The sequence below is a fragment of the Vulpes vulpes genome, chromosome 12 (genome assembly GCF_048418805.1).
Source record: "Vulpes vulpes isolate BD-2025 chromosome 12, VulVul3, whole genome shotgun sequence".
Taxonomy (NCBI): domain Eukaryota; kingdom Metazoa; phylum Chordata; class Mammalia; order Carnivora; family Canidae; genus Vulpes; species Vulpes vulpes.
Genome location: NC_132791.1, coordinates 22,347,978 through 22,375,645, shown reverse-complemented (window position 1 = coordinate 22,375,645; position 27,668 = coordinate 22,347,978). Strand labels below are relative to the sequence as shown.

Sequence of the window (27,668 nt, the reverse complement as noted above, 5' to 3'; positions counted from 1 at the left end):
CCAGTCCATAAGGGAGGAGATAGACTTGGGGAAAAGAAGATATACCCACACCAGGTGGTCCTAGGAAAAAGCCCATTCTATTTCAGAATCAGGCCTTTTCTCTAGTGTTTGTATTCGACTTTAGGGAATGGACTTTGAGCTGAACCTTTCTGTAACATAATTTGAGAAGCTGAAAGCAAAACAAGCCCTGTGCTTCGAAAGAGGATTCTATATTAGGGAGTCCTGATAAGGAAGCAGCTGGGTGTGTCTGGGACAACCCTTCAGGCCTCTTCCAGCACGCTCCCAGCATGCTGGCTGGCCTCATTTGGAGTCCAAAATAACATAATATCAGTTCAGAACAGTGGCCTCCTCAGCTAGGAGTAGCTACATGAAACCAGGAAGAAAGATGATTTCTGGGCATTCGCTGCTATTTCTATTTCATTTGTGGAATCAGACTACTGATGCTCTCAGGCCTCCAACAGCCTGTTTTTTCTTTGCTTGTAACTCAGTACAGACACCCACAGGAATCACTATCACCACCAATTCAGAATCTCTGAATTCTTTTTTTTTTTTTTTTAAGATTTTATTTATTCATGAGAGACAGAGAGGCAGAGACATAGGCAGAGGGAGAAGCAGACTTCCTGCAGGGAGCCCGATGCAGGACTCAATCCTTGGACCCCAGGATCATGCCTTGAGCCAAAGGCAGGTGCTCAACCACTGAGCCACCCAGATGTCCCTAAATCTCTGAATTCTCTGAACATCTCTCACACATTTCAAAGAGAAGTACTTATCTTCTGTACTCAGAAGTAAATCTACTATTAATGTAGCTAATAGACCTTGTTTTCCAGACCTGTTTGATTTGGGAGCCATGAAGAAAAAAGAAATGATTTCTATCAGTTAATCATTTGTTTCACATTCCATTTCCCCAACCCAACAAAGCATGCTGGTCAGTCTTGCCTTTGCCTTTGCCTAGAGGTTTTCAGAATTTCTCCCTCTAAGCCCTAGGGTTCTCTGAAGTGTTGTTGGGGACCCACAGTGGAGAGAGAGATTTGGAGTGTAAGGGGCATCAGGCCTACCCTGCTTCAACCAGAGTAGCTCTATTTTACGTATGAGGGCTGAAAAAGTTTGAAACCACTGTTCTAACCCTTATCTCACATCCTGAACTGTCTTTCTTGCTGTCTTAACCCTCTGCAGAAATATGTTGGTAATGATTTTAACAAAATTATGAGCCCCTGAGGTTGGGCTCTTACCCCTGAACATCCAGCACAGCTTTATACACAGTAGGATGCTTGTGGTTTGATTGCTTGCTTGTTTGGCTGAGTAACTCCTGAGATATTAATTAATTGCTTCAAGATGCTTCTAAATCAGAGAGAAGTATATAGTAGTCATCCACAGTTTTACTCTCCGAGGTTTCAGTTAACCCATGCACGTTTAGCCATGGTCCCTCCAGAAGCAGATGGTCCTCCTCCTGATAGTTGTCAAAAGGTCAGTAGCTGTAGTGCTTTATCACAGTGCCTATGTCTTTCATCTCACTTCATCATCACAGAGGAATTTTGTCATCTCACAAGAAGAATAAATGCAATACAATAAGGTATTTTGAAAGAGACCATATTCACATAACTTTTATTATAGTGTGTTGTTAAAATTGTTCTATTTTATTATCAGTTATTGTTAATCTCTTGCTATGCCTAATTTGTACATTAAACTACCATAGGTATGTATGTATAGGAAAATATATATATTTTGTTGTTGTAAGGCAAACAAGGTTGGTATTACTGATTTTGATGCTCACATTGTCATATATATATATATATATATATATATATATATATATATATATATAGTTTGGTGCCATCTATGGTTTCAGGCATCTACTAGTAGTCTCAGAACATATCCCCTGCAGATAAAGGGAGGCTACTGTAGAGTATATCATAGTTTATTTAATTTGGTATGATTTGACTACTTCTGACCTTTCCTATTGGAATCAGTCATGCAGTTTATGGTGAAAACATGGCCCAAGGTGTTACCTAATATAGGTTGTTGCTGGTGTACAGGATATCTGACTAGGTCACAAGCAGAAGTTAATTTCCAAAGAAGAGTGTCCTGAGGTTAAAGGTAGGCAGAGTATTATTGGGAAAGGCTGGGGGCAGAGGTCTTCTAAGATCGCATAGTCCTATCTATGTTTAAATACTGCTTGCTTTCACTAAAAATTACCTGCCTAAATAGTTTTCAAAACTATTCAGTATCTTGACTGTGGAAAATCCAGATTTTTTTTTTTTTTTTCACTGAGCTACGCTTATAACAACATCCAAACTGTTTATCTACAGCCTCCAGTATATAATTGAATATCTTTGGGGGTTTTTTGTGCTTTATTTTTTTTTTAATTTTTTTTTTATTTATTTATGATAGTCATACAGAGAGAAAGAGAGAGAGGCAGAGACACAGGCAGAGGGAGAAGCAGGCTCCATGCACCGGGAGCCTGATGTGGGATTCGATCCCGGGTCTCCAGGATCGCGCCCTGGGCCAAAGGCAGGCGCCAAACCGCTGTGCCACCCAGGGATCCCTATTTTGTTTTTAATTGACATATGTTTTATGAAACTTACATATACATTTAGTTTTTTAAAAAGTCAAATAATAGAAAAAAGATATTAGTGGGCAGACTAGCAAAATCTAAATAGTTGGCAAGTTTAGTTAATAGTAATATGTTCGTTGTTAATTTCTTTGTTTTGACAAATGTATGAGGATTATGTAATGGTAACAGGGTACTGGTTGAAGGGCATATAGGAACTCTGAACTATATTTGATAGTTCAAAAATTATTTCAAAATAAATAGTTTTGGGCAGCCCCGGTGATGCAGCAGTTTAGCGCCGCCTGCAGCCCACGGCATGATCCTGGAGACCAGGGATCTAGTCCCACATTAGGCTCCCTGCATGGAGCCTGCTTCTCCCTCTGCCTGTGTCTCTGCCCCTCTCTTTCACACTCTGTATCTCTCATGAGTAAATAAAATAAAATATTTTTAAAAAATAAAAATAAATAGTTTATTTTGGGGGAGCGTGAATGGCTCAGTCAGTTAAGCATCCTACTCTTGATTTCAGCTCAGGTCTTGATCTCAGGGTCGTGAGTTCAAGCCCCATGTTGGGCTCCACGCTGGGCCTAGAGCCTACTTTAAAAAGTAAAAATAAAGAACACCGGGGTGGCTCAGCAATTGGGCATCTGCCTTTGGCTCAGGGTATGATCCGAGAGTCCCAGGATCTAGTCCCACATCAGGCTTCCTGCCTGAGTGGCTCAGTCAATTAAGCCTCCTGCCTTCACCTCAGGTCATGATTGCTAGAAGCCCCACATGGAGCCTGCTGAGTGGGGAGCCTGCTTCTCTCTCTGCCTATGTCTCTGCCTCTCTCTCTGTCTCTCATGAATAAATAAAATCTTTTTTTTAAAAAAAGTAAAAATGAAATAAAATAAATAGTTAACGTTTATACACAGCAATAAAGGTCTTCACAATGAAAAAAAAAAGCCAACTATTGCCAGATATGGGACAATCTGAGCATCAAAATCAATAATACCAACAATAGGTTACAACTCATTCAATTTTTTTTAAAAAGCCCAAGATTCTATACTGATACCAAAGGAAGGGAGGGAAGAAGAGAAGTGGAAGGGAGGGAGGGAGGGAGGGAGAGAGGGAGAGAGAGAGAGAGAGAAAGAAAGAAAGAAAGAAGGAAAGAAAGAAAGAAGAAAGAAAATTTTTTCTTGTATTTAGAATGCCAGCTAATAAAAGTAGAAAGAATAATAGCTGATTCAGACAAAAATCATCAATGGATGTTAACATTTTAAAAAATTTTTTAAGATTTTTATTGAAAAAGAATACACGAGGGAGTGGTAGGGAAGGGGCAGAAGAAGAGGGAAAAGCAGGCTCCCCACTCAGCAGGCTCCATGTGGGGCTTCTAGCAATCATGACCTGAGGTGAAGGCAGAGGCTTAACTGACTGAGCCACCCAGGTGCCTAAATGCTAGCATTTTTAAAGAGCAATAGCAGTGCTTTACATTTCTATAAAATACTTATTTTTAGAGCAATTTCACACACTGTTTTGAGTGTTCACATCTGTATCTGGGAGTATAATGTATCCCCCTTTAACCTTCACATTCCTTTTTTCACCTAGTGACACCCCCCTCCCCCCCCCCCCCCCCATAAAACAGCCTGGTCCAGGAATAGGAATGTTTAGTAGCCAGTGGTTATATTCACATATGTTTTATTTTCACCATCTCTAGATCTCTGTAATAATCTCCTGCTATTTGATTATCTTTGAGATTTTATCTTTTATTTAAAACATTTCATACAGGGACGCCTGGGTGGCTCAGTGGTTGAGCATCTGCCTTTGGCCCAGGGCGTGATCCTGGAGTCCTGGAGTCCCTGGATGAGTCCCACATTGAGCTCCCTGTGTGGAGCCTGCTTCTCTCTCTGCCTGTGTCTCTGCCTCTCTCTCTCTGTGTCTCTCATGAATAAATAAAATATTTAAAAAAACCATTTCATACATATACACATAGTTGATTTGTATTCTAGATCTGACTATTTTAATACTTAAAGTAATGCCCTTGGGACGCCTGGGTGGCTCAGCGATTGAGCGCCTCCTTTTGGCCCAAGGCGTGATCCTGGAGTCCCTGGATGAGTCCCACATTGAGCTCCCTGTGTGGATACTTACCTGGCAGGGGAGATACCATGATCACGAGCTCCCTGTGTGGAGCCTGCTTCTCTCTCTGCCTGTGTCTCTGCCTCTCTCTCTCTGTTGCCTGTGTCTCTGCCTCTCTCTCTCTGTCTCTCATGAATAAATATATAAAATCTTGGAGGAAAAGAAAAAAAGTAATGCCCTTTAAATCTGTTATTTGAGGGCACTTGGGTGGCTCAGTCAGTTAAGCATCTGCCTTCAGCTCAAGTCATGATCCCAGGGTCTTGGGATCAAGGCCCCACCCTCGGGCTCTCTGCTGAGCCCGCTTTTCCCTCTCCCTCTGCTTGCCACTCCACCTACCTGTGCTCTCTCTCTGTCAAATAAAATCTTTAAAAAAAAAAAAATCTGTTATTTGGTGCTTTCTCTGTTATTCATTCGTGGTGTCTTGCTTCTATGTGTATTTGTGATCTTTGATATAAATTAATTTTGTTTACTCTTTAATTTTGAGAATCCTGTCTACTTAAGCTGGGGTAGTTTCTTCCAATGAAAAAGCTAAGGAGGAACCACCAGCCCTGGATCACTTGAACATACTTCAAGGGTCTCAACTTAATGTGGGAGTCTCAGTTCAACCCACCACCTTTTAGCGGTCCAAAGCTTGTCTTGTCATTCTGACCACAATTAGAATGTTTTGGGAATTGGTCCACAAGGAACCCTGACCTTCCTCCTTACTTACTCCACAGCTCATGATTTTCCCCCTTTTTTGGGATGGGGGATTAGCCTTAGAGATTTCTCCTATTTACTGTGAGCCCTGAAATGCATTAAAATATATATTCTACAAGATCTAGTGGGTTTTTCCAGTAGAAGGGACTCCTTTAATATCTTGTTCGCCATATTCAGGAAGTAGTCTCTCTGTACAATTTGATATCCTAATTTTCTATTAGTTTTTAAGCCTTTTTCTATATCAACCGTCATAAAAACCCAATTCTATTGGATATTTAGAATATTTTTATTTTTTTTTTTACTGTTGCAAGTAATACTGCAGTGAACATCATTGTGGAAATGTAAAATAAATCGGGGGTTAAGGATATTAAGAAAAAGCAGAACTGTTATTCTAGGCAGGCGTTGCAAACTCAAATGCTTTATAGGATCCTGGAAAATAATGCAAATGAATAAAGTGAACCAGTGAAGCTGTCTACGTACAAAAGACCATAAGAAGTGGTGGGAACATGTCAATCTGAAGGGCACATGCCTATCTTATGAGGGCATCCCTTCTTAACTCCAGCCAGTTGTTACCATCTAGAAATGAGGGCCTGGTATGGTCAGTTCTGATTCTTCAAGCAAGACAAGGAGATCCAGATATTTATTATTATTATTTTTTAGAAATCTCCAAAATTTTTATGGTGGCATATTTACTGCACAAGCCACATAAAACCTGTTGACACACAGGATGTGACTGTCAGGTTGTCACTTCGAAATGTATGCTCTAGGGACAGGGTGGATAGAGCTCATGCTCTATCATGACTGGGTAGGGAAGTGCTGACTGGAGACACAGCTGCTTAATCATCTTTCCATCCTCAGTATGAAAATAGAGGGAAATGAGGGGTTAAGAGCTTAAGATCTTGGCATTGAGGATTTTTTTTACTAAGGCTCAGCTTTTTGGTTTTCATCTTCCTCTCCTCTCCTCTCCTCTCCTCTCCTCTCCTCTCCACTCCCCCTTCTCATCAGATGTGCTGTTCTCAGGCTAAGCTAAGCTCCCCAAAGAGCTTGGATCCAGCTAGCCTGCTGGGCTTGCCATCCAGTAGCTTTATTAAATAAACATCAGTGGTACCCTACTAAGTTCCAAGGCTTTGTGCTAACAATTATTTACGAACATATGAGACAACCCCACACTGTAAAAGTGTACTGTCATCAAGAGAAAAATAAAATAAACTGACCAATATTTGGTTACCAAATGAGTTATGCAGACTTCGTATTGAAGAAGTTCAGAAGAAATTTTCCATGATTAAGAAAAGCTTCTAGACATAGTAGATTTTGAGCTAGCTTCTTAAAAAAAAAAAAAAAAAAAAGGCAAAGGAAATAGGGAGAGGGCACTCCAGATACCTTCCCAGTGTGAGTGAGCCACAACTCAGAGTTCTAAATAATTTGGCATGTGATGTAACATGATTGAATAAATAAGAAGGAACTTTGAAAGTCACATTAAGGAATTTGGATTATCCTGTAGGCAGTGGGGAGCCATTGAAGACGTTAGTAATAAGGTGATATATTGAAGGCAGTGCTTTGGGGATATTAATCTTGGGTCATTATATAGGATAGCTGGGAGGAAAGAGCCACAATAAAAGCCATAAAACTAGTAGAAAGACTATATAATAATTCAGAGGAGAGGTTAGTGCAGATCTGAATTAGAATGATAGAAGTAAGGGTGGGAACTTGAAAATCAATATAATGAATGATTAAGAACACTGACTTTAGAATCAGACAGATCCGTATCTGAGTCCCAGATTAGATATTTACTGACTGTGTTACATTAGGAAGATTATTTAACATCCCTGAGCCTCATTTCTCATCCATAAAATAGAGATAATAATACTTAGCTTAGAGAGTGGTTATATAGATTAAATGAGATGCTGTAAGTAAGTGCTTAGCATAATAGTTAGAATATAGTAAAAGTACAATAAATTATTAGGTCAATGCCTAAAACTTTGGGAAAAAAGACTCAGCATGACTTGGTGATTGTCTGAATGTAAAGAGAGTCCATATGACTCTTAGCATTTTCAGGCTTGTGTTACTGATAGTTCCAAGAAAGCTAATTTAAAACAGAAAACTCAGTTTGACTTTGGATATGTTGAACTTGAAGTAATGGTAAAAAGCGTCTAGTAGGCTGTTAGAGATTTGATTCTAGAACTTCTGGAAGAATGTAAGATGTGGAAACCAGCAGCACAATGGTAAGGGCCAAACATCTTCTCAAGTTGGAAAGACTTCAGATCTTAGCCTTGCAGTAAGTCTAGATTTTTTTTTTCATTGTTATTTTTAAAAATCTTAAAATTTGAGTATAGTTTACTATAAATCTACATTTAAATGTGTGCCAGGTATTGCTTTGTTAAACAATAAAGAAAAAATGATATAAGAAGAGATACTAGGAAGATTGGTGTTATAGAAGCCAAAGGGAGAAAAGGGTTTCAATAGTAAAAGATGGCTAAGTGTCAGAAAATTTAAGTAGTGTAAGTTCAAAATTAAACTATTTCAGACAGGCCAAGTATTATAAGAAGACACACTTCTGGTAGTTAAGAAATGACTAAAAAGAAAGTAAAGCAAAAAAATAAAAAATAAAAAAAAATAAAAAGAAAGTAAAGCTAACATGGTCTATTCTTTTAAAAATTATTGTGTTTGGCAAAAAAGGAAAGAGGGCATTGTCTGAGGTCCTTTGGTTGGCATACCAGTGATGCCAGAAATGCCTCTGCTTTTTGTACACCTGAAATTCCACCAGCCCCACCCAGTTACAGAGCCTTTGAAGACTTCTATCTCTGTGGAGCTGAGCAACACTATTCACTGGGCTCCTGCTTTTTCTATTTAACAGTTTTATAGAGATATAATTGATGTACCATGTTTCATCAGTTAAAGTATACAATTTAGTTGTTTTTAGCATATTCAGAGTTGAGCAACCATCACACAATCTAATTTTAGCACATTTGCATCATCCCACAAAGAAATCCCATACTTGTGAACAATCACTCCCTATTTTCCCCTTCCCCTGGCAACCACTAAACTACTTTTGCCTCCATACATTTGCCTAATCTGGACATTTCATATAAATGCAGTCAAACCATATGTGACTTTTTGTATTTGGTTTCTTTCACTTAGCAGGTTTCCAGGGTTTATCTATGTTGTAGCGTGTTTCAATACTTTATTCCTTTTTTTTGTTGAATAGTATTCCATTTTATGAACATACTACATTTTATTTATCCATGTATTGAAAGACACCTGGGTTGTTTCCACTTTTTGGCTATCATGAATAATGCTCTGTACTTTCATATGTAAGCTTTTGTGTGAACATATGTTTTCATTTCTTTTGGGTCTATATCTAGGAGTAGAATTCCTGGGTCATATGGTAACTCTATATTTAACATTTTAAGGAACTTAGAGACTGTTTTCCAATGTGATTACACCATTTTACAGTCCTCCCAGTGACATATGAGGGTTCTGATTTCTCTACATCATCACTTGTTACTGTTTGTCTTACAGATTTTAGCTATTCTAGTAGGGTGAAGCAGTATCTCATTTTAGTTTTGACTTCTACTTCCTTAATTAACAAATGCTGTTGGGATTCTTTTATGTGCTTATTGACCATTAATATATCTTCTTTGGAGAAACATCTATTCAAATACTTTGCCTATTTTTTAATTGAGTTATATGTCTTTTTACTGTTGAGTTGTAAGAGTTCTTTATATATTCTGTATAGAAATCCCTTATCAGAAATATGATTTGCAAGTATTTTCTCCCATCCTATGGGTTGTGCTTTCACTATCTTGATTGTGTCCTTTGAAGCAAAGCTTTAAATTCTTTTTTTTTTTTTTAAGATTTATTTATTTATTTATTCAGAGAGAGCGAAAGAGAGGCAGAGACACAGGCAGAGAGAGAAGCAGGCTCCATGCAGGGAGCCCGACGTGGGACTTGATCCTGGGTCTCCCAGGTCTCCAGGATCACACCCCGGGCTGCAGGCGGCGCTAAACCGCTGCACCTCCGGGGCTGCCCAATGCTTTAAATTCTTAAGTCTGCTTTGTGAGAGTGTGTGTGTGTGTGTGTGTGTGTTGTCACTTGTACTTTTGATATTGTGTCTAAGAATATATTGCCTAACTCAAGGTTATGAAGTTATTCCTTTTTTTAAAGCTTTCTTTTAATAGACCTCCCCTCCACTCCGCACATGAATAGCAGGGGTCTTCTCTTCTAAGCTTTTTGAGTCAGATCTGCCTACCTCTCACTCTCATTTACTCTCAAGGCCATTCCTTTTTATATTACTCTTGTTCAACAAGACTTGACTAACCACATTGTATCTGGCAAGCACTGTGCTGGGTTTTGTAGGAAACAATAAAAATGATTCTGTCTTGAGCAAAGATGAATTTAACTTGGACTTTGCGGTTAAAAGAGACATTAATTAAGATAGATATGAAAAAAGAACAGGGGCATCTAGGTGGCTCAGTGGTTGAGCATCTGCCTTTGGCTCGGGTTGTGATCCTGGGGTCCTGGGATTGAGTCTCACATCAGACTTCCTGCAGGGAACCTGCTTCCCCCTCTGCCTATGTCTCTGCCTCTCTCTGTATCCCTCATGAATAAATAAATTAAATATTTTTTAAAAAAAAGAAAAAAGAACTTTAAACACATCAAATGATTTAATCAAAATTGATCATGGACTGATGATGCTATTTTTTGATGAAGTTTGCATCAATGTGCAATGAAATGAGAAAAATAATGACTATGCTTTCTCTTATGCAATGATTGTAGTTGATATAAAGTTTTATTACTATTTTTTTAATGATGCTACTTGGCAATGTAAGAAATTGGCAATCCCATATTGATCTACTAGTTTTTGTGGGATTCTTTTCTTGTCTATAAAACCAACAACTTGGCAGCCACAGTTCAGAAAGCAGAGAGATTCTTTCTGGTTCAGGGGTAATCAGTGAAGACTTGATGGAGGAGTTGATCTGGACCTTATAGATTTTGGATAATTCTCAATAGAGCCAAGCATAACAGGTAGGAGAATGTGAGCAAAGGCAGCAGAATGGAAATGAAATTATGAAATAGGTTTAAGGGACTACATGGTGGGGTGTTATGTAGAGAGTGACTAGATAGATAGCCAAGATGGAGGACCTTGAAAGCCAAAGTGAGTTTGAATTTGATTCTCTGGGTAATGGGAAACCATTAAAAGAAGCAAGAGGAGTGACATATGAAAGAAAGATGGTACTTTAAGGAGGTGAATCTGGCAGTAGTGGAAGGTAAATTGCAGGTGAGAATACTAATAAGTAGCCAGTTGAGGTTTATAATGTGAAATATTTATATATTGCTTCTAGCCAGAAAATAATTTGATCTTTCATCAAAAGCACTATAGGTCTTTGGCAGTAGTTGGTTAAATGTAGGTGATGTGGTGAAGTAAGCCAAGCACTGAAAATATGAAAACTGCCACTTTCGACAGGCAACTAGAAACATTTCCTAAGTAGTGGCTCTCCTGTGATACATGGCTTAGCCTCACAGAAATTTTGAGGACAAAGACCCTGGGCCTAGAACTTTTATAGTAAGAAACTAGAACTCTAAGCACTTGGTCATGGATATTTTGCCCTAACCTAAAGCTGCTTATCCAGCCCACTTTGAGGTCTCTATCAGGGGAGAGAGAAGTATAGCCATACTTCAAAGATATTGCAGATTCTGTTCTAGATCGTTGAAATAAAATGAATATTGCAATAAAGCAAGTCAAATGAATATTTTGATTTCTCAGTGTATATGTAATGTTTATACTATACTATAGTCTGTTAAGTATAGTAATAGCATTAGCAATACTATAGCAGTATGTCTTTAAAAATGTATATACCTTAATTAAAAAATACTTTATTGCTAAAAATGTTAGCCATCATCTGAGCTTTCAACAAACTGTAATCTTTTTGCTGGTGGAGGATCTTGCCCTCAATGTTGATGGCTGCTAATTAACCAGGGTGGTGGTTGCTGAAGGTTGAGGCAGCTGTGGCAAGCTCTTAAATAAGGCAATAAAAGGGGCACTTGGGTGGCTCAGTCTGGTTAAGCATCAGACTTTAGCTCAGGTCCTAATTTCAGGGTCCTGGATCAAACCCTGAGTCAGGCTCTCTGGTCAGCAGGAAATCTGCTTGTCTCTCTACCCACTCCCCCTCCCAACTTGTGCTCATACTCATGCTCCCTCTCTTTCAAAAAAAATACATAAATAAAATCTTTTTAAAAAATAAAAAAAATAAGGGGCACCTGGGTGGCTCAGTTAAGCATCTGCCTTCAACTCAGGTCATGGTCCCAGGGTCCTGGGATCAAGCCCCACATGAGGCTCCCCCACTCAACAGGGACTCTACTTCTCCCTCTCCCTCTACCCCTACCCCTGCTCATGCTCTCGCTCATTTACTCTCAAATAAATAAATAAAATCTTTAAAAAACAAATAAATATAAATACATAAATAAAATGACAATGAAGTTTGCCTTATCTATTGACTCTTCCTCTCCAAGCAATTGCACTGTTGCGTTTGATGCTGTTTGGTAGTATTTTATCCATAGTAGAATTTCTTTTGAAATTGGAGTCCCTTCTCTCAAACCTTGCTGCTGCTTTATCAATTAAGTTTATATAAATTCTAAATTAATTGTTGTCATTTCACCAGCCTTCACAGCATCTCCACCAAGAGTAGATTTCATCTCAAGAACCACTTTCTTTGCTTATCCATAAGGAGAAACTGCTCATCCATTAAAGTTTTATCCTGAGATTATAGCAATTCAGACACATCTTCAGGCTCCACTTCGAATTCTAGTTCCCTTGCTATTTCCATCACATCTGCACTTACTTTCTCCACTGAAGTCTTGAACCCCTCAAAGTCATCTGTGAGGGTTGGAATGAGCTTCTTCCAAACTCCTGGTAATGTTGATATTTTGACCTCTTCTCATAAATTACGAATGTTCTTAATGGCATCCAGAATGGTGAATCCTTTGCAGAAAGTTTTCAATCAATTTTGCCCAGATCCATCAGAAGAATCCTCATCTGTGGCAGCTATAGCCTGACGAAACGTATTTCTTAAACAATAAGGCTTGAAAGTTGAAATGACTCCTCCATCCATGGGCTGCAGGGTGGATATTTTGTTCGCAGGCTTGAAAACAACATTAATGTCATTGTACATCTTCATCAGAGCTCTTGGGTGACCAGATGCCTTGTCAATGAGCAGTAATATTTTGAAAGAAATCTTTTTTTCTGAGCAGTAGGTCTCAACAGTAAGCTTAAAATATTCAGCAAACCATGTTGTCAACAGATGTGCTGTCATCCGGGCTTTGTTCCATTTACAGAGCACAGGTAGAGTAGATTTAGCATAATCCTTAAGGGCTCTAGGATTTTCAGAATGGTAACAAACACTGTTTCAACTTAAGTCACCAGCTGCGTTAGCCCTTAGCAAGAGAGTCAGCCTGTCTTCTGAAGTTTGAAGCCAGACATTGACTTCTCCTCTCTAGCTATGAAAGTCCTAGAAGGCATCTTCTTCCAATATAAGGCTGTTTTGTCTTCATTGAAAATCTGTAGTTTAGTGCAGCCACCTTCATGAATTCTCTTAGCTGGATCTTCTGAGAACTTGGTGCAGCCTCTACATCAGCACTTCCATGGAGACAGTTTCGTTCCCTAAACCTCATGAAGCAACCTCTGCTAGCTTCCAACTTTCTTCTGTAGCTTCCTCACCTCTGTCAGCCCTCACAGAATTGAAGAGAGTTAGGGCCTTGCTCCGAATGAGGTTTTTGCTTAAGGGAATGTGGTGGCTGATCTTCTATCCAGACCACTAAAACTTTCTCCATATCAGCAATAAGGCTGTTTTGCTTTCTTATGACTCATGTGTTTAGCAGGGTAGCACTTTTAATTTCCTTCAAGAACTTTCTTTTGCATATACAATGTAGATAAATGTTTGGCACAGAGGACTAGCTTTCAACACATTTTCCTGAGTAGCGTAATCATTTCTGGCTTTTAATTTAAAATGAGAGAGAGAGAACCCTTCCTCTCATTTGAACACTTTGAGGCCATTGTAAGGTTATTAATTGGCCTAATTTTAATATTGCTGTATCTCAAGGAAGAGGGAGGCCCACAGGAAAGGAGAGAGACAGGTGAACGGCCAGTCAGTAGGGCAGTCAGAACACATACAACATTTAAGTTCGCTATCTTACATGGCGCCCCAAAACAATTAACGATAGTTACATCAAGAATCACTCACCACAAGTCACCATAACAAAAATGATAATCATTTAAAAGTTTGAAATATTGTGAGAATTACTAAAATATGACACAGAGACACAAAATGAGCAAATGCTGTTTGAAAAATGGCACCAATAGATTTGCTCCACGCAGTGTTGCCACAAACCTTCAATTTGTAAAAAAAAAAAAAAAAAAAAAAAAAAAAACTTAAAAAAATCTTAAATACAGTATTGAAAGCATAGTAAAACGAAGCTTAATGAAAAGGGTATGCATGTATAGTGACACCATATCTGCTGCTTTCCAGCTCCCTCTGAGGATCACTAATTGTCCATTTTAGGAAGCGGCCTCCCTCTTTCCTTCTCTTCCTCACTGTTTCCTGCTTTATAGGATCAAGGTGCCATGGCCCCTCCAACAGGTCAAGGTTGGAGGTAGGTTTGGGGGTCTTCACCTGCTTCTATACTCTCTACAACTCTGTACATCTCAGCGGATTGTCGATGGCCCCATGGGTCTCATAGAGAATGGGAGAAGCAATAAGGGAAAGAAACTATATCTCTTCTGGATCCTAGTGGTGGTTTCATAGTCCTGGCCAGTGGGCCCCAGGCTTCTTTCTAGGGACCTGAAATCCAAGGGCTTGGCTGTGGAATCCAGATACTGGTCAACACTGAGCGGAGATTGTAGACAGGTTTAGTGCTTAGAGGCCAACCCTAGCTTGTGACTGTCTTTGTGTTCAAGGGTGGAAGCAGGGGGCAGTGGCATGAAGTGGACAGAAAGTGTTGCTGCTTGCGGTACAACTGGCTCTGCCTATGGCTTCTCCACTGGTTACTGATTCCCACAGAACTGGCCTAGAATCTGAGGATGGTGGAGCTTAGAAGGGGTGAAGAGCTCTGTAGGTCTACAGGTAGAACCGAGATTTTTCTCTGACTGAGGGGAGACCACTCCCTTTCCTTAGCCTTCCTTTCCCTCTGAAAATAAGCTTCCTGGCCCCTCAGCCTGGCCAAATGGATTCTTTCTCAACACAGGCCCAGCTGGACCCCGCTCAGCACTTGTCCAAAAACTAATGTAGGTGAAAGAAGGTGGCTATTCCAGCCACACTAACAGGCCCTCTGAAAATCCAGACACTGAATTGGACCTTGTGTTAGGAAGGGGCCCGTAGCCAGGTTGGTCCTAAGGTTCACCACCACCCTGTGTATAGAAGGCTGCCTATGGCCCAGTCTCCCTTTTTTCTGAGACAGACCTCATTTCTCTGAAGAGGCACACCCTAAAAAGCCTAGTGCTAAGCCTCAACGGAATCCGCAAGGACTCTACCTGCCAGTAGAATGATGACCGGTCCTTGCAACCTCCCTTCAGGGTTCAGGAACCCCCTCCCAGGCTGGCTACTCCACCCTGGGGCTAGTCTGGAATCTTAGTGAAAGGCAAAAGCTGGAAAACAAGAAGTCATTCAGAGTGGGTTGAAGAGAGGAGGGAGAGGTTTCTGGCTAAGATCTAAAAGGAGGGGCCTAAGGGAAGGAAGGAAGCTCTAAGCCTCTGCCCAGACTTTTTCCCTGAGACTCCTAAGGACAAGAGAGAAGCTAGGCCCAGCTCTCTCCCCAATCTTCCTTGCCGCCTTGAGAGTGCTCAGTCTTCCAGCACCGACTGCCCTCTGTGGCTGACTCCGTTCTCTCCCCTCCCCCTTCCCCAGGCTGAAGGGCCCACGGGGACTGACGGGGAGGGAGGCTGAGTGGCTGTACTGTGGGCATGCCTGCTCCTCTCCCTTCCCCCTTCCCTTAGCAGCAACGTCACCGCAGCACCAGTGGCAGCGGCGGCGGCGGCGGCGGCGGCGGCGGCAGCAAGAATATTGGGGTTGGGATTGCGCAGCCTCCCTGCATTAGCAACGATGCCCTTGTATTAGCAGAAATCAGATCTTAGGAAATCGGTTCAGTTCCCCCTGTGTGATCTCGTGGAACAATGCCTCAGCAGGAACTGTCAAGGTAGAGCTTGGTGGGAGTGCAAACGGAAAGGAAGCCTCCGGTACAGCTCAAGGCTCCTTACAGAGGTAAGGCTCAGCGGAGCTGGGGGAGGGGCAGGGCAGAGCCGCTGGATAACCGATCAGCACATTTGGGCCCTGGCTTCTGAGGGTTGGCTTTGTCTTTCCGAAAGAGAGGGAGAGAGCGAGCGAATGAGAGTGCAAGCAGGAGAGCAAACATTAGCCGAGCTTGTCCTTGCATATATTTGGGCTGTGGTGCAGAGGCTTGGGCCAATGCTATTTTGTCAAGCAGCAAAAGATCCCCTTCTTCCGTTCTGGGCGTTTCTACTGAAGCTGCTATAGTGTGGGCCAGAGTGGAGGGGGTCAGATCTAGGAACAAAGGCTTAATGAGAGGAGACACCCCTAAAGCTATTATAAGTTAATGATAGAGAAAATGCAGGGATTCAAGCAGCTTTCGAGAGGAGGAGCTGGGAAGCATCCAGCCCATTCTTCTTTGTCCATACACAAACATACATGCCCATAGACACACATACCATATTCTGGTGCCATGGGAGCCACCAGGCTCTTGGTGAGGATGGAATAAGAAAGAATGTTGACCAAGAGGTTCCCTGGTCTATTGGGGGAGTGTGGGGAGGCAATCACTGTGATGCGGAGAGTACCTGACCTGTTATAATCAGTCTCCTTATACAGACCTAGGTTCCTAACAAGAAGGGACTTGGGCATAAGCTGATACTCCCAAATGCACCCCCTTTCTCCCCTCCCTTTAGTCCTGCCCCAGAGAGGACCCAGACAGGAAAAAGGTTATCAATCCTCCTGATGCTCCTCATTAGACCTCAGGTCAAGGCCAGATTGTTAAAGAATGGCAGCTGAGTACCACTGTCTTCCCAGTCCTCCTTCAAGAGGCCAAAAAAAAAAGAGGAAAGGTGTTCTATGACTGGCAGACAGATGCTGATGACCAAAGAGAGGGCAGACCTTTCTTCTGGAGTATAGAACATTTTCCTGCCCAGAGTTACCCTATTGCTGAGCAGATAGAGTTGCTTAAATTCCCATTTCCATTGACCACCTTGGTGGATGATTCAAAAACCTGCTAATAGGTGTCAGTGGTTCCACATTGTGCAAATGTGTAGTTGGGGAATACACTGGGAAGTTGTGGGAGGGTGTTACTTCCCAGGAAGCATCTCAGAATGTGAACTACAGAACAGGGGAAAGGCCATGGGGACTACCAGTGAGGCAGGGAGGTGAGGGCTGAGAGCTGGGATAGGAGGTGGATTGAAGAGTGTTGAATAACACTCCCATTACTGGGGCAGTAGTATGAGGGGATGGATAGGTTCAAAGAATAGAGAAGTGGGTAAGTACACGTTACGTAAGTGGAAGCCAGGGTGGAGGCCTGTACAGGAAAGGAAGGAAGCAGCCGCTCTAGTAGCAGGGTAGATGCCGGCACTTTGGGAAGAGGGTGTGGCCCTGGTCATTTTCTTTGGGAGATAGTTGCAGTGGAAAGAATTAAGAACTGGGCAGAAGGGCAGACCTGAGTTTGTGTCCCATCTCACCTGTGTATTTGTGGGCAAACTGCCTACTCCTGCTATGCTTCAGTTTTCTCATGTTAAAATGGGAATGATTATGCCTACTTTAAAAGATTATAGTGGTGGGATCCCTGGGTGGCGCAGCCTTTGGCCCAGGGCGCGATCCTGGAGACCCGGAATCGAGTCCCACGTCGGGCTTCCGGTGCATGGAGCCTGCTTCTCCCTCTGCCTGTGTCTCTGCCTCTCTCTGTCTCTCTGTGCGACTATCATAAATAAATAAATAAATAAAAATTAAAAAAAAAAAAAGATTATAGTGGTGGGGCACCTGGGTGCATCAGTCAGCTAAGCATCTGACTCTTGATTTTGGCTCAGGTTATGATCTCAGGGTTGCCAAGCCCCATATTGGGTTCTGTGCTCAATGGGGAGTCTGCTTCGGCATTCTCTCTCTCCCTCTCCCTCTGTTCCTCCCCACTCCTCATACTCTCTCTCTTAAATAAATCTTTAAAAAATTACATGGAACTAGAGATGATATATGTAAGTCACCTGGCATGTAAGAGCTCAATAAATGATCACTAATAAATTGTATTATTATGATAGGCCAGGAGACACCCATATGGGATAGCAGCCAGGTAAAGGGCTCTCATGGAAAACTTCCCTGGTTCTGAGAGTTAGACTTCATAAATTTATTCTGGCTAAACCCACCACTATCTACCATAGCTAGAGGGCCCATCTTCTGAGCGCTTTCTTCCACTTCCTTCCTATTCTGGATTCTCTATTTCTTCCCTGTCTTCATCTCCCATGTCTCTCCATTTAATCAGGGTACAGGATAAGTCTGGAATGAGCTCTTCTACCTCATTGTTTTTTATTCTACTTCGTTAGAGCTCATGGGCCACAGTATTAAACTTTTATTGTTTTAGAACAAGTCACTCCCAAGAAAGAAGTCTAAGAGGTATGTTCTGTGTGGTGTTTGAAATAAAGTCACGTATACAGTATACTGTCATTACATTCTTAACTGATCAAAGTTAAGATTCCTGAGTCCTGTCAAAATCTGTCATTTATTCACTGCGTGATCTTGGACAAATCCTTTTGTTTTTCTGGTTGTCGATTCCCTTGTTTGTTTGTTTTTTTTATTTTTATTTTTATTTTTTGATTCCCTTGTTTTTTAAAATGAAAGTGGCTCTGTCTACTTTGGTGAGTTGTGAGGATTAGTGAGATGACATATATTTTAAAAAGTGCTTTGCAAAAAATGCGCAAGTTTCAGGGGGTAGGGGGCATGAGTACAAAATCTCAGGATGTCTGCAAAACTTCACCTTAGTTCACTGAGCTAGAGTTGTTTGTGAAGGAACTATTGGCAGGCATTTCCCTTGGTTGTGTGGAAATCAGGGAAGAATAAGACCTAAGATACAAAAATATAAAATGAATCAACCAACGATAAGAGCATTACAGTTAAAATAGGATTCAACACAACTTAAATGTAAAAGCTAAAATTATACAGCTTTTGGGGAGTGGGGGGAGAAAATTTTCTTTATGATCTTGAGATGCAAATATTTTTTAGATAGGACACAGTTTTTACCATAAAAGAAAAAACCAGATAAATGGGATTTTATAAAATTAAAAACGTCCATTAATTAAAAAGCACCATCAAGAAAACAAATGATCAAGCCACAGGCTGAGAGAAAATATTCTCAAGATATGTTTGACAAAGGAAATTTCTCCTACAACTCGGAGATCCCTGGGTGGCTCAGTGATTTAGCACCTGCCTTTGGCCCAGGGCATGATCCTGGAGTCCCAGGATGAAGTCCTGCATCAGGCTTCCTGCATGGAGTCTGCTTCTCCCTCTGCCTGTCTCTGCCTCTCTCTCTCTGCGTCTCTCATGAATAAATAAATAAAATCTTTAAAAAATTAAAAAATTAAAAACTCCTACAACTCAAAAATAAAAAGACAAACAGTCAAGTTTTTAAATGGGTAAAATAGGAGTCCACAAATGACCAAACACCTACCATGTTCCCAGTTCTATGTATAGGTTCCAGGGACACAAAGTTGACTATATTCCAGTTTCTGATCTCAGGGAATGCACTGTAGTTTGGGGGACAGATACATAAACAAAACATTATAATATAACTGTCTGCCAAACCCTCCAGCCAAAGTTTCTTCATCATCTTCCGTATTCATTTATTCTCTACCCCTGGTTTACAGGATCAACCCTCTAGACTCTGTGTCACTGTTTTTCCATTTCAAAGCATGTATGACTCAGTAATAGTTTTGTGGATCAGAATCATAAGTTCTTTATTTGTGAATGCCACTTGAAAATGGTGCTTTAGGGGCACCTGGGTGGCTCAGTGGTTGAGCATCTGCCTTCGGCTCACGTTGTGATCTTGGGGTCCTGGGATCAAATCCCATATCAGGCTCGCTGCAGGGAGCCTGCCTCTCCCTCTGCCTATGTCTCTGCCTCTCTCTGTGTGTCTCTCATAAATAAATATATAAAATCTTTTTTAAAAAAGAAAAGAAAATGGTGCGTTAAACGGGGGAGGTGCTGATATGCATTGAAGATCAAGTAATGACTATAGCCTATAGGTACTCCTAAAATGACTGCTATATGTACAAGACAGTTTTTTACGCTTCTTTTAACCCAGGCCTCAGATGATAGCCTGGACTTTGGGGAAACCTAGTACTATATGAAGGGGAAGCTGCCCTCTCTGAGCCCTGAACCCACAGTATCTATATTCCTTAAAGAAAACAAAATGGGGCACCTGGGTGGTTCAATCAGTTAAGCGTCTGACCCTTGGTTTCACCTCAGGTCATAATCTTAGGGTTGTGAGATTGAGCCCCTTGTCAGGCTGTGTGCTGGGTATAGAGCCTGCTTAAGATTCTCTCTCTCACTCTCCCTCTACCGTGTGCCCCATCTCCAAAAGAAAGAAAGAGAGAGAACAAAACTTTAAATTATGTACATAATAGATATTTATTATATACAAGTTAGAAAATACGTTGATGAAGTTTGCTGGAGGGGAAATGGTGGGGGGGATGGGGTAATTGGATGATGGGCATTAAGGAGGGCACGTGATGTAACGAGCACTGGGTGTTATATGCAACTAATGAATCACTGATTCTACCTCTGAAACTAATAATACATTATATGTTAGTAAATTGAATTTAAGTTAAAAGGAAATACAGGGACACCTGGGTAGCTCAGCAGTTGAGCATCTGCCTTTGGCTCACGGTGTGATCCCAGGTCCTGGGATTGAGTCTCGCTCCCCTGTGGGGAGCCTGCTTCTCCCTCTGCCTATGTCTCTGCCTCTCTCTGTCTCTCATGAATAAATAAATAAAATCTTTAAAAAAAAGGGGGGGGGGGGAATACAGATGAAACAGAAAGTAAAATTAAAAGTAATTCAAAAAATCACTCAACAGAGATAAGCACTATTAACATTTTGTTGTATATGCCTTCAAATTTTCTTTTATGCATATTTGCTATGGTCTGAATATTTGTGTCTCCCAAAATTTATATGTTGAATCCTAACCCCCAAAGGTAGTGGTAGTACGAGCTAGGGCCTTGGGAGGTGATTAGCTCATGAGGGCAAAGCCCTCATGAATGGGATTAGTGCTCTTTAAAAACAGGCTCCAGAGAGATCCCTTGTCCCTTACACAATGTGAGGACACAGCTAGGAAGTGCCAGCTGTGAACCAGGAAGAGGACAGAATACAGTCATTCTGCACCTTGATCTTGGACTTTGCAGTCTCCAGAACCATGAGAAATAAATCTCTGCTGTTTATAAGCATCTGAGATATTTTGTGAAAGCAGCCTGAACTAAGACAAAAATAGACATATATTTATTTACAAAAATGGAGTCGTACTCTACATGCTGCTTGTAATCTGCAGTTTCACTTAATATTTTTGTGAACGTTTTCCCAAGTCAGTAATCATATTAAACATTATTTTAATGATATTCTGCTTTGCACTTTTTTTATTGTTATTATTGGAATTTTAAGTTGTTTCCAACTTTCCTTGTGGCATACATATTTGAACCCAAGTTTTCTTGGTGAAGGAAGAGAAGAGATGGGGAGGAGTGAAGGGGAAATTATTTCATGTACCTCATAGCTAAATTTCCTAAAAATCCTCTTTATTTCTCTCAACAAAATCCCATACTTTAAGGCAGCTTTCCCTCTTTTCGCTTTCTCAGCTTGTCTCTGCAAATGCCAAATTCCTCCACTGTTCAACACCCATTCTCTTCCTCACCTCTCTTTTCCTCTTCTCATAAATCCTAATCCTTTTTTTCTATTTAAAAGAAAAGGTTTTAAATAACAGCTTTGCTAAAATATAATTCACATACCATAAAAATGTGTAGTTTTGATTTTACTCATAGACTTTCATAATTAACACCACTAATTTCAGAATATTTTCATCACCTCAAAAAGAACCTCCATCATTAGAAGTCACTGCCCATTCCCTAGTCCCCCAGTTCCTGGTAACCACTAATCTATTTTCTTTTTCTGTGGATTTGCCTATTCTGGACATTTCACATAAATGGAATCATACATTATACAAATAAGCCTTTTATGCCTGGCTTCTTTCACTTAGCTTTTTGAGGTTCATTCATGTTGTAGCATGGATCACTACTTGATTCCTTTTATTGCTAAATAATATTCCATTGCATATATATATCACATTTTTTTATCATCAGTTTTTTTGTTAAAGCTTTATCTATCTATACATATCTATCTATCTATCTATCTATCTATCTATCTATTATCTATCTATCTCTCTCTACATTTGCTCAGTTTATACAGCATGTAACTCTTGAGTCCTGCACTGGGTGAAGAGATTACTTTAAATCTTTAGGGACGCCTGGGTGGCTCAGCGGTTAAGTGTCTGCCTTCAGCTCAAGGCGTGATCCTGGACTTCCAGGATTGAGTCCCACTTCGGGCTCCCTGCACGGAGCCTGCTTCTCCCTCTGCTGTGTCTCTGACGCGCTCTCTCTCTCTCTCTCTCTCTGTCTCTCATGAATAAATAAATAAAATCTTTTTTTAAAAAATAAATAAAAATTTGGGCAGCCTGGGTGGCTCAGCGATTTAGCGCCACCTTCAGCCCAGGACGTGATCCTGGAGACCCGGGATCGAGTCCCATGTCAGGTTCCCTGCATGGAGCCTGCTTCTCTCTCTGCCTGTGTCTCTGCCTCTCTCTGTCTCTCTCATAATAAATAAATAAAATCTAAAATAAATAAATAAAAATTTAAAGAAATAAAATAGAATCTTTAGGGGCACCTGGGTGGCTCAGTGGTTGAGCATCTGCCTTTGGCTCAGGGCATGATCCCAGGGTCCTGGAATCAAGTCCCACATCAGGCTCCCCACGGAGAGCATGCTTCTCCCTCTGCTTATGTCTCTGCCTGTCTCTGTGTGTCTCATGAATAAATAAAATATTTTTTAAAATAATAAAATAGATTCTTTTAAAAAAGAAAAGAAAAAATGAAAACCAAATTTAAAAAATAAGTAAGCTTTATATCCAGTATGGGGCTTGAACTTACAACCCTGAGATCAATAGTCATATGTTCTACCAACTGAGCCATCCAGGTGCCCCTATGTCACATTATGTTTATCCGTTCATCTGTTAGTGGACAATAGCTTGTTCCAACTTTCTTGGCTACTGTGAACAATGCTACTGTGAATATTCATATATAAGCTTTTGTGTGAACATGTGTTTTCATTTCTCTTGGGGATATACCTAGAAGTAGAATTGCTGGGTTATATGGTAACTCTAACATTTTAAGGAACTGTCAGACTGTTTTTCCAAAGTGGCTGTACCATTTTATAATGCCTCCAGGAAGGTTTGAGGATTCAATTTGTCCACATCCTCATCAACATTTGTAATTGTCTTTTATCTTAAGACATCGTAATGGGGGTAAAGTGGTATCTCAATGTGGTTTTCATTTCTCTAATGACTAGTGATGTTGAGCATCATTTCATGTGTTTATTGGCCATTTGTAAGTTTTCTTTTTTTTATGAATCATAAATTTTATTTCAAAATGTAAACCATTTGTAAGTTTTCTCTGGAGAAATGTCTATTCAGGTTCTTTGCTCAGTTTTCAGTTGGGTTATATGTCTTTTTATTGTTGAGTTGTAACAGTTCTTCATATATTTTGATTAGAAGTCTCTACAGATATTTTCTCCCATTTTGTGAGTTGTCTTTTCTTGATGGTATCCTTTGAGGCACAAACGATTTTAATTTTTCTGAAGTGTACCTTGTCTGTTTGCTTACTTGTCCCTTGTGCTTTTGGTGTCATATCTAAGAAACCATCACCCAATCCCAAGATAACAAATATTTATTCCCATGTTTTTTTCTTTCTATAACTTTAACCTTGAAGCTCAGTTTACCTCTCTGATTTCCTCCTTTCTCCATATCAACTCATTACCCCCATCAACTCACAAAGGGTTTGAAGTCCAACAAAGAAGTCTTCCTCTCAGAAAGGAAAGGAGGAAAAAAGAGGATAAATACCTGCTTTTTTCATTTTGATGTAATTTAATTTATAAAAAAAAAAAAAAAAAACTTTAAACTGTATTCCTCACGCACAGATTTATTAGCCACTTGGATGTTTTCATTTATATATTGCCTGTTCATATCCTTGGGCATGTGTGACTTGCCTAGATCTTTTCTGTACTCTACACAAAGAGCTGTGATCCTATAATCTAAATGAGTTAAATTTTTAAAAATTGGTTGTATTAAGCATTCAACTAAATGACAGAGAACTTAGGCAGTGGGGAATTTAGATTCACAGTGGGTAGAAGAAAACAACAGGAATAAAAAGGGAAGGAAGAGAAATGAATGAATTAGCAGAAATTAGATATGAGGAGTCTGAGCAAGTAAGAACTATTAGGACTTGAACTTGGTAGCACAGGAGACTAGAATTTGAGGGAGCCATTCCGCCGTAATCTGACCAGCACACCGGAGAAGCTCAGAATGGGCTCTGTGTCCTTGGGGCCAGGAGACCTTGAATAGGAGAGAACTTTACCTTAGCCTATCAGAGGAAAAACTGAGAAGAAAGACTTTCTAGGGGACCCCTGTAGTGGAAGTTCTGGGCTGAAACTGGATAGAATTTGGGCACTTCAGAAGATCTGTATCCTGAGCTGGACAAGAATATATTATGTCTATCATGTTTTCTAGACCTTCTGTGTGCCTGAGTGATACAAAAGAGTTAGAAATTGACACCTAGGCCCTCTTAGAAGGAAGAAGTTGGCATCAGCCATACTTGTAGTCACTCTAATGCCCAACTCAGTCTCTGTATTCAAGAAGCTCCGGGATAGGGATGCCTGGCTGGCTCAGTCACTGGAGCATGTGACTCCTGATCTCAGGGTTGTGAGTTCCAGCCCCATGTTGGGTGTAGAGATTACTTAAAAATAGAATCTTGAAAAAAGAAAACATAGATAAAAGCTTCAGGACAGTAGTAGGGAGAGTGAGCATCGTTACCCCATAGCCATCAGAGAGGGACAGGAATTCTGGGGCTCAGAGGAAAAGAAAATGAGGTGACATAGGAGCAAATGATACAGAATATTTTAAAATAGTTTTCTTGCAAAATTATAGCATATTGCTATGAGTCCATGATATGGTATTCATGATTTTCCCCTTATCTGAGAGCCTGCAAGCTGTAGCTGTGTCTAAGGCATCTCTCTATCCCCCTCAGCGCCAAGCACCATTTCAGTCATCCTAGATTATTTTTCTAAGTTATGTACTAGTCATACTCTTTTGTACTTGGGACTAGTCATTGTTTACTGCTAAGAACATGTCTTTGAAAGAAAAGGAGAAGTGCTGTCCTTGAGATCGCCAATGTAGGTGGCATTAAAAAGGGGTTTGCCTTTTGTCACAAGTGAATGCATGGCCAAATGAAGGGGGTACTCAAGAGCCGGACCTGTGCAGTACAGAAAGTATGGTGGGGTAGCCCTGCCCCATCAGGCTGTGTTGTTATCAAGCTCCATTTTGACTCTGAGTCTTTTTCCTCTTGGGCTCTCCATCTGAACATGCTATGGGAAAGGGCATGTCCCTGACTTCCAGGGAGGTGACATTAGGTTCCCTTTCTTTCCCTCTCTCTCCAGGTACCAAGCTCTCCTGATGAAATGTGTTCTGCCCCACTGGGCTCCGGGGGCAGTGTCTGGTGCTGTTGATGCCCTTGTTCGAAATTTCCAGAATGGATAGTCCCCCAAAGCTGACTGGAGAGACCCTCATCGTCCACCACATCCCCCTGGTGCACTGTCAAGTCCCAGATAGGCAGTGCTGTGGAGGGGCAAGTGGAGGTAGTGGGAGCACAAGACCCAATCCTTTCTGCCCTCCTGACCTGGGCATCACCCAGCCTGATCAAGACCTAGGACAAGCTGACTCACTGCTCTTCAACAGTCTGCACTCTGCTCCTGGGGGATCCACGCGGCCTGCAGACAGCACGAAGAGTAGAGTTCGGGATGGAAGAGGCCCTGGAGCCCCTAAACGACACAACCCTTTCCTGCTGCAAGAGAGTGTGGCTGAGCCAGGACTTGGCGACCTATATGATGACAGCATTGGTGATAGCGCCACCCAGCAGTCCTTCCACTTGCATGGGGCTGGTCAGCCCACCTTCCATCTATCCCCTTTCCAGCTGCCACCACCTGGCCCTAGAGTGGGCAGGCCATGGGGGGCAACACGTAGTCGGGCTGGAGTAGTGGAGGGACAGGAACAGGAGCCAGTGGCCACTGTGGATCCCCAGCACTGCAGCACTAGCCACTGCTGCCGGCCAGACCTGGAAGCAGAGACCATGGAGCTGGATGAGTGTGGGGGACCTGGTGGGAGTGGCAGTGGGGGTGGAGCCAGTGATACCTCTGGCTTTTCCTTTGATCAGGAATGGAAGCTCAGTTCAGATGAGTCGCCAAGGAACCCAGGATGCTCAGGCTCAGGACCTCAGCACTGCCGCTGCAGTAGCACATCTAGTCAGTCCGAGGCAGCTGACCAGTCCATGGGCTATGTGAGTGACTCCTCCTGCAACAGCTCAGATGGTGTGCTAGTCACGTTCAGCACCCTCTACAACAAGATGCATGGCAACTCCCGTGCCAATCTCAACTCCGCCCCACAGTCTTGCAGCAACTCTTCCTTCTGCAGCCACTCAGACCCGGGCGCCTTCTATCTGGACCTGCAGCCCTCTCCAGCCGAGTCTAAGATGTCTTGTGAGTCCCACCACCCTGACAGCGGAGGAAGGGAAGGGAGCTATGGCTGTCCTCATGCCTCATCTCCTGAGCTCGATGCCAACTGCAACTCCTACCGCCCACACTGTGAGCCCTGCCCAGCTGTGGCTGACCTCACAGCCTGCTTCCAGAGCCAGGCCCGTCTTGTTGTGGCCACACAGAATTACTATAAACTTGTCACCTGTGACCTGTCCTCTCAGTCATCCCCAAGCCCAGCTGGCTCTTCCATTACCAGCTGCTCTGAGGAACACACCAAGATCAGCCCTGCACCTGGCCCAGGCCCAGACCCTGGCCCCAGCCAGCCCTCTGAGTATTACCTATTCCAGAGGCCAGAAGTCCAGCCAGAGGAACAAGGAGCAGTGGGTTCCTCAGTGGAAGCAGCAACTCCTGTGGGCCCCACTGTGATTGAGGGGCAAGTGTACACTAACACTTCACCCCCCAACCTTAGCACTGGACGCCAGCGCTCTCGAAGCTGTGATCGCAGCCTCGCGCGCAGCCCTCCAGTCCGCCTGGGCTCACTGGAACGCATGTTGAGTTGCCCGGTGCGCCTGAGTGAGGGTCCTGCAGCCCTCGCTGGGACTGGCTCCCCGCCTCGGCGGGTCACCTCCTTTGCTGAGCTCGCCAAGGGCCGGAAGAAAGTTGCAGGCTCCGGCTCCCCGCCACTTCGAGTGAGCATTGGGGACTCCTCCCAGGAGTTCTCACCCATCCAAGAAGCCCAACAAGATAGGGTAGGCCCACTGGATGAGGGCACTCGCTGTAGCCACAGCCTACCACCCATGCCTTTGGGGCCAGGCATGGACCTAGTTGGCCCAGAGCCCTGGTCTACCCAGGTCTGTCAGGGCCCCCAGTCCAGTGAGGTGCCACCTGCTAGCCTCAGAGCTGCTGGGCAAGGCCCCCTGGCTCAGCTGATGGATCCAGGGCCTGCTTTCCCAGGGAGCCCAGCCAACAGCCATACCCAGAAGGATACAAGAGCTAGAGCTGACGGTAAGGAACCTAGAGGCTGGAGAATACCAGGATATATGCATGGCCTCCTCAGTGATTGGGGCCCTGGCAACACCCCATCCATAACCACTGAAGTTTCCTCAGTCTAGATCAATCATCTTTCCAGTCCAGGTCATGTCCTATACAGTTGGGGGTGGGGGGTGGATAAAAAAAAATAGAGGATAAAATGTACACTGAAATTTTCGGGACTTAGAGAATGACATATTGGAAAGGAAGTGCACAGAAGATTGTGGTTTTAAGTCTGGATGACTGGAAAGATGATGGTACGTGGATAGGGACCGCAAACACTAACGTAAAGTAGGTTTCCTAGAAAAGGGATAAGGCCCAAGTTTAGTCTGGGACATTTAGGTATTTGCAGCGCTTAAGGAATATGTCCCATAGGCAAACCACAGTGGCTGTCAGTGAAGTTCATTCCTTGATC

The 27,668-nt window shown here is 42.1% G+C and overlaps 1 protein-coding gene across 6 annotated transcripts in view; it reads left to right on the top strand.

Moving 5' to 3' along the window:
• RUSC2 (RUN and SH3 domain containing 2) overlaps window positions 1-27,668 on the top strand; it is a 70,101-nt gene that overhangs the window by 30,476 nt on the left and 11,957 nt on the right. For 2 of the 6 annotated variants that reach the window (XM_072727973.1, XM_026013306.2), the window contains exons 1-2: window positions 15,011-15,606; window positions 25,133-27,229. The exons of 1 other annotated variant lie outside the window; for it this stretch is intronic. In XM_072727973.1, coding sequence (XP_072584074.1) covers window positions 25,201-27,229 — 2,029 coding nt within the window. In that variant the 5' untranslated portion in view covers window positions 15,011-15,606; window positions 25,133-25,200. Of the gene's footprint in view, window positions 1-15,010; window positions 15,607-25,132; window positions 27,230-27,668 lie in introns of those variants that run through there. 3 more of the 6 variants (XM_026013307.2, XM_072727975.1, XM_072727976.1) reach the window with 2 other exon arrangements.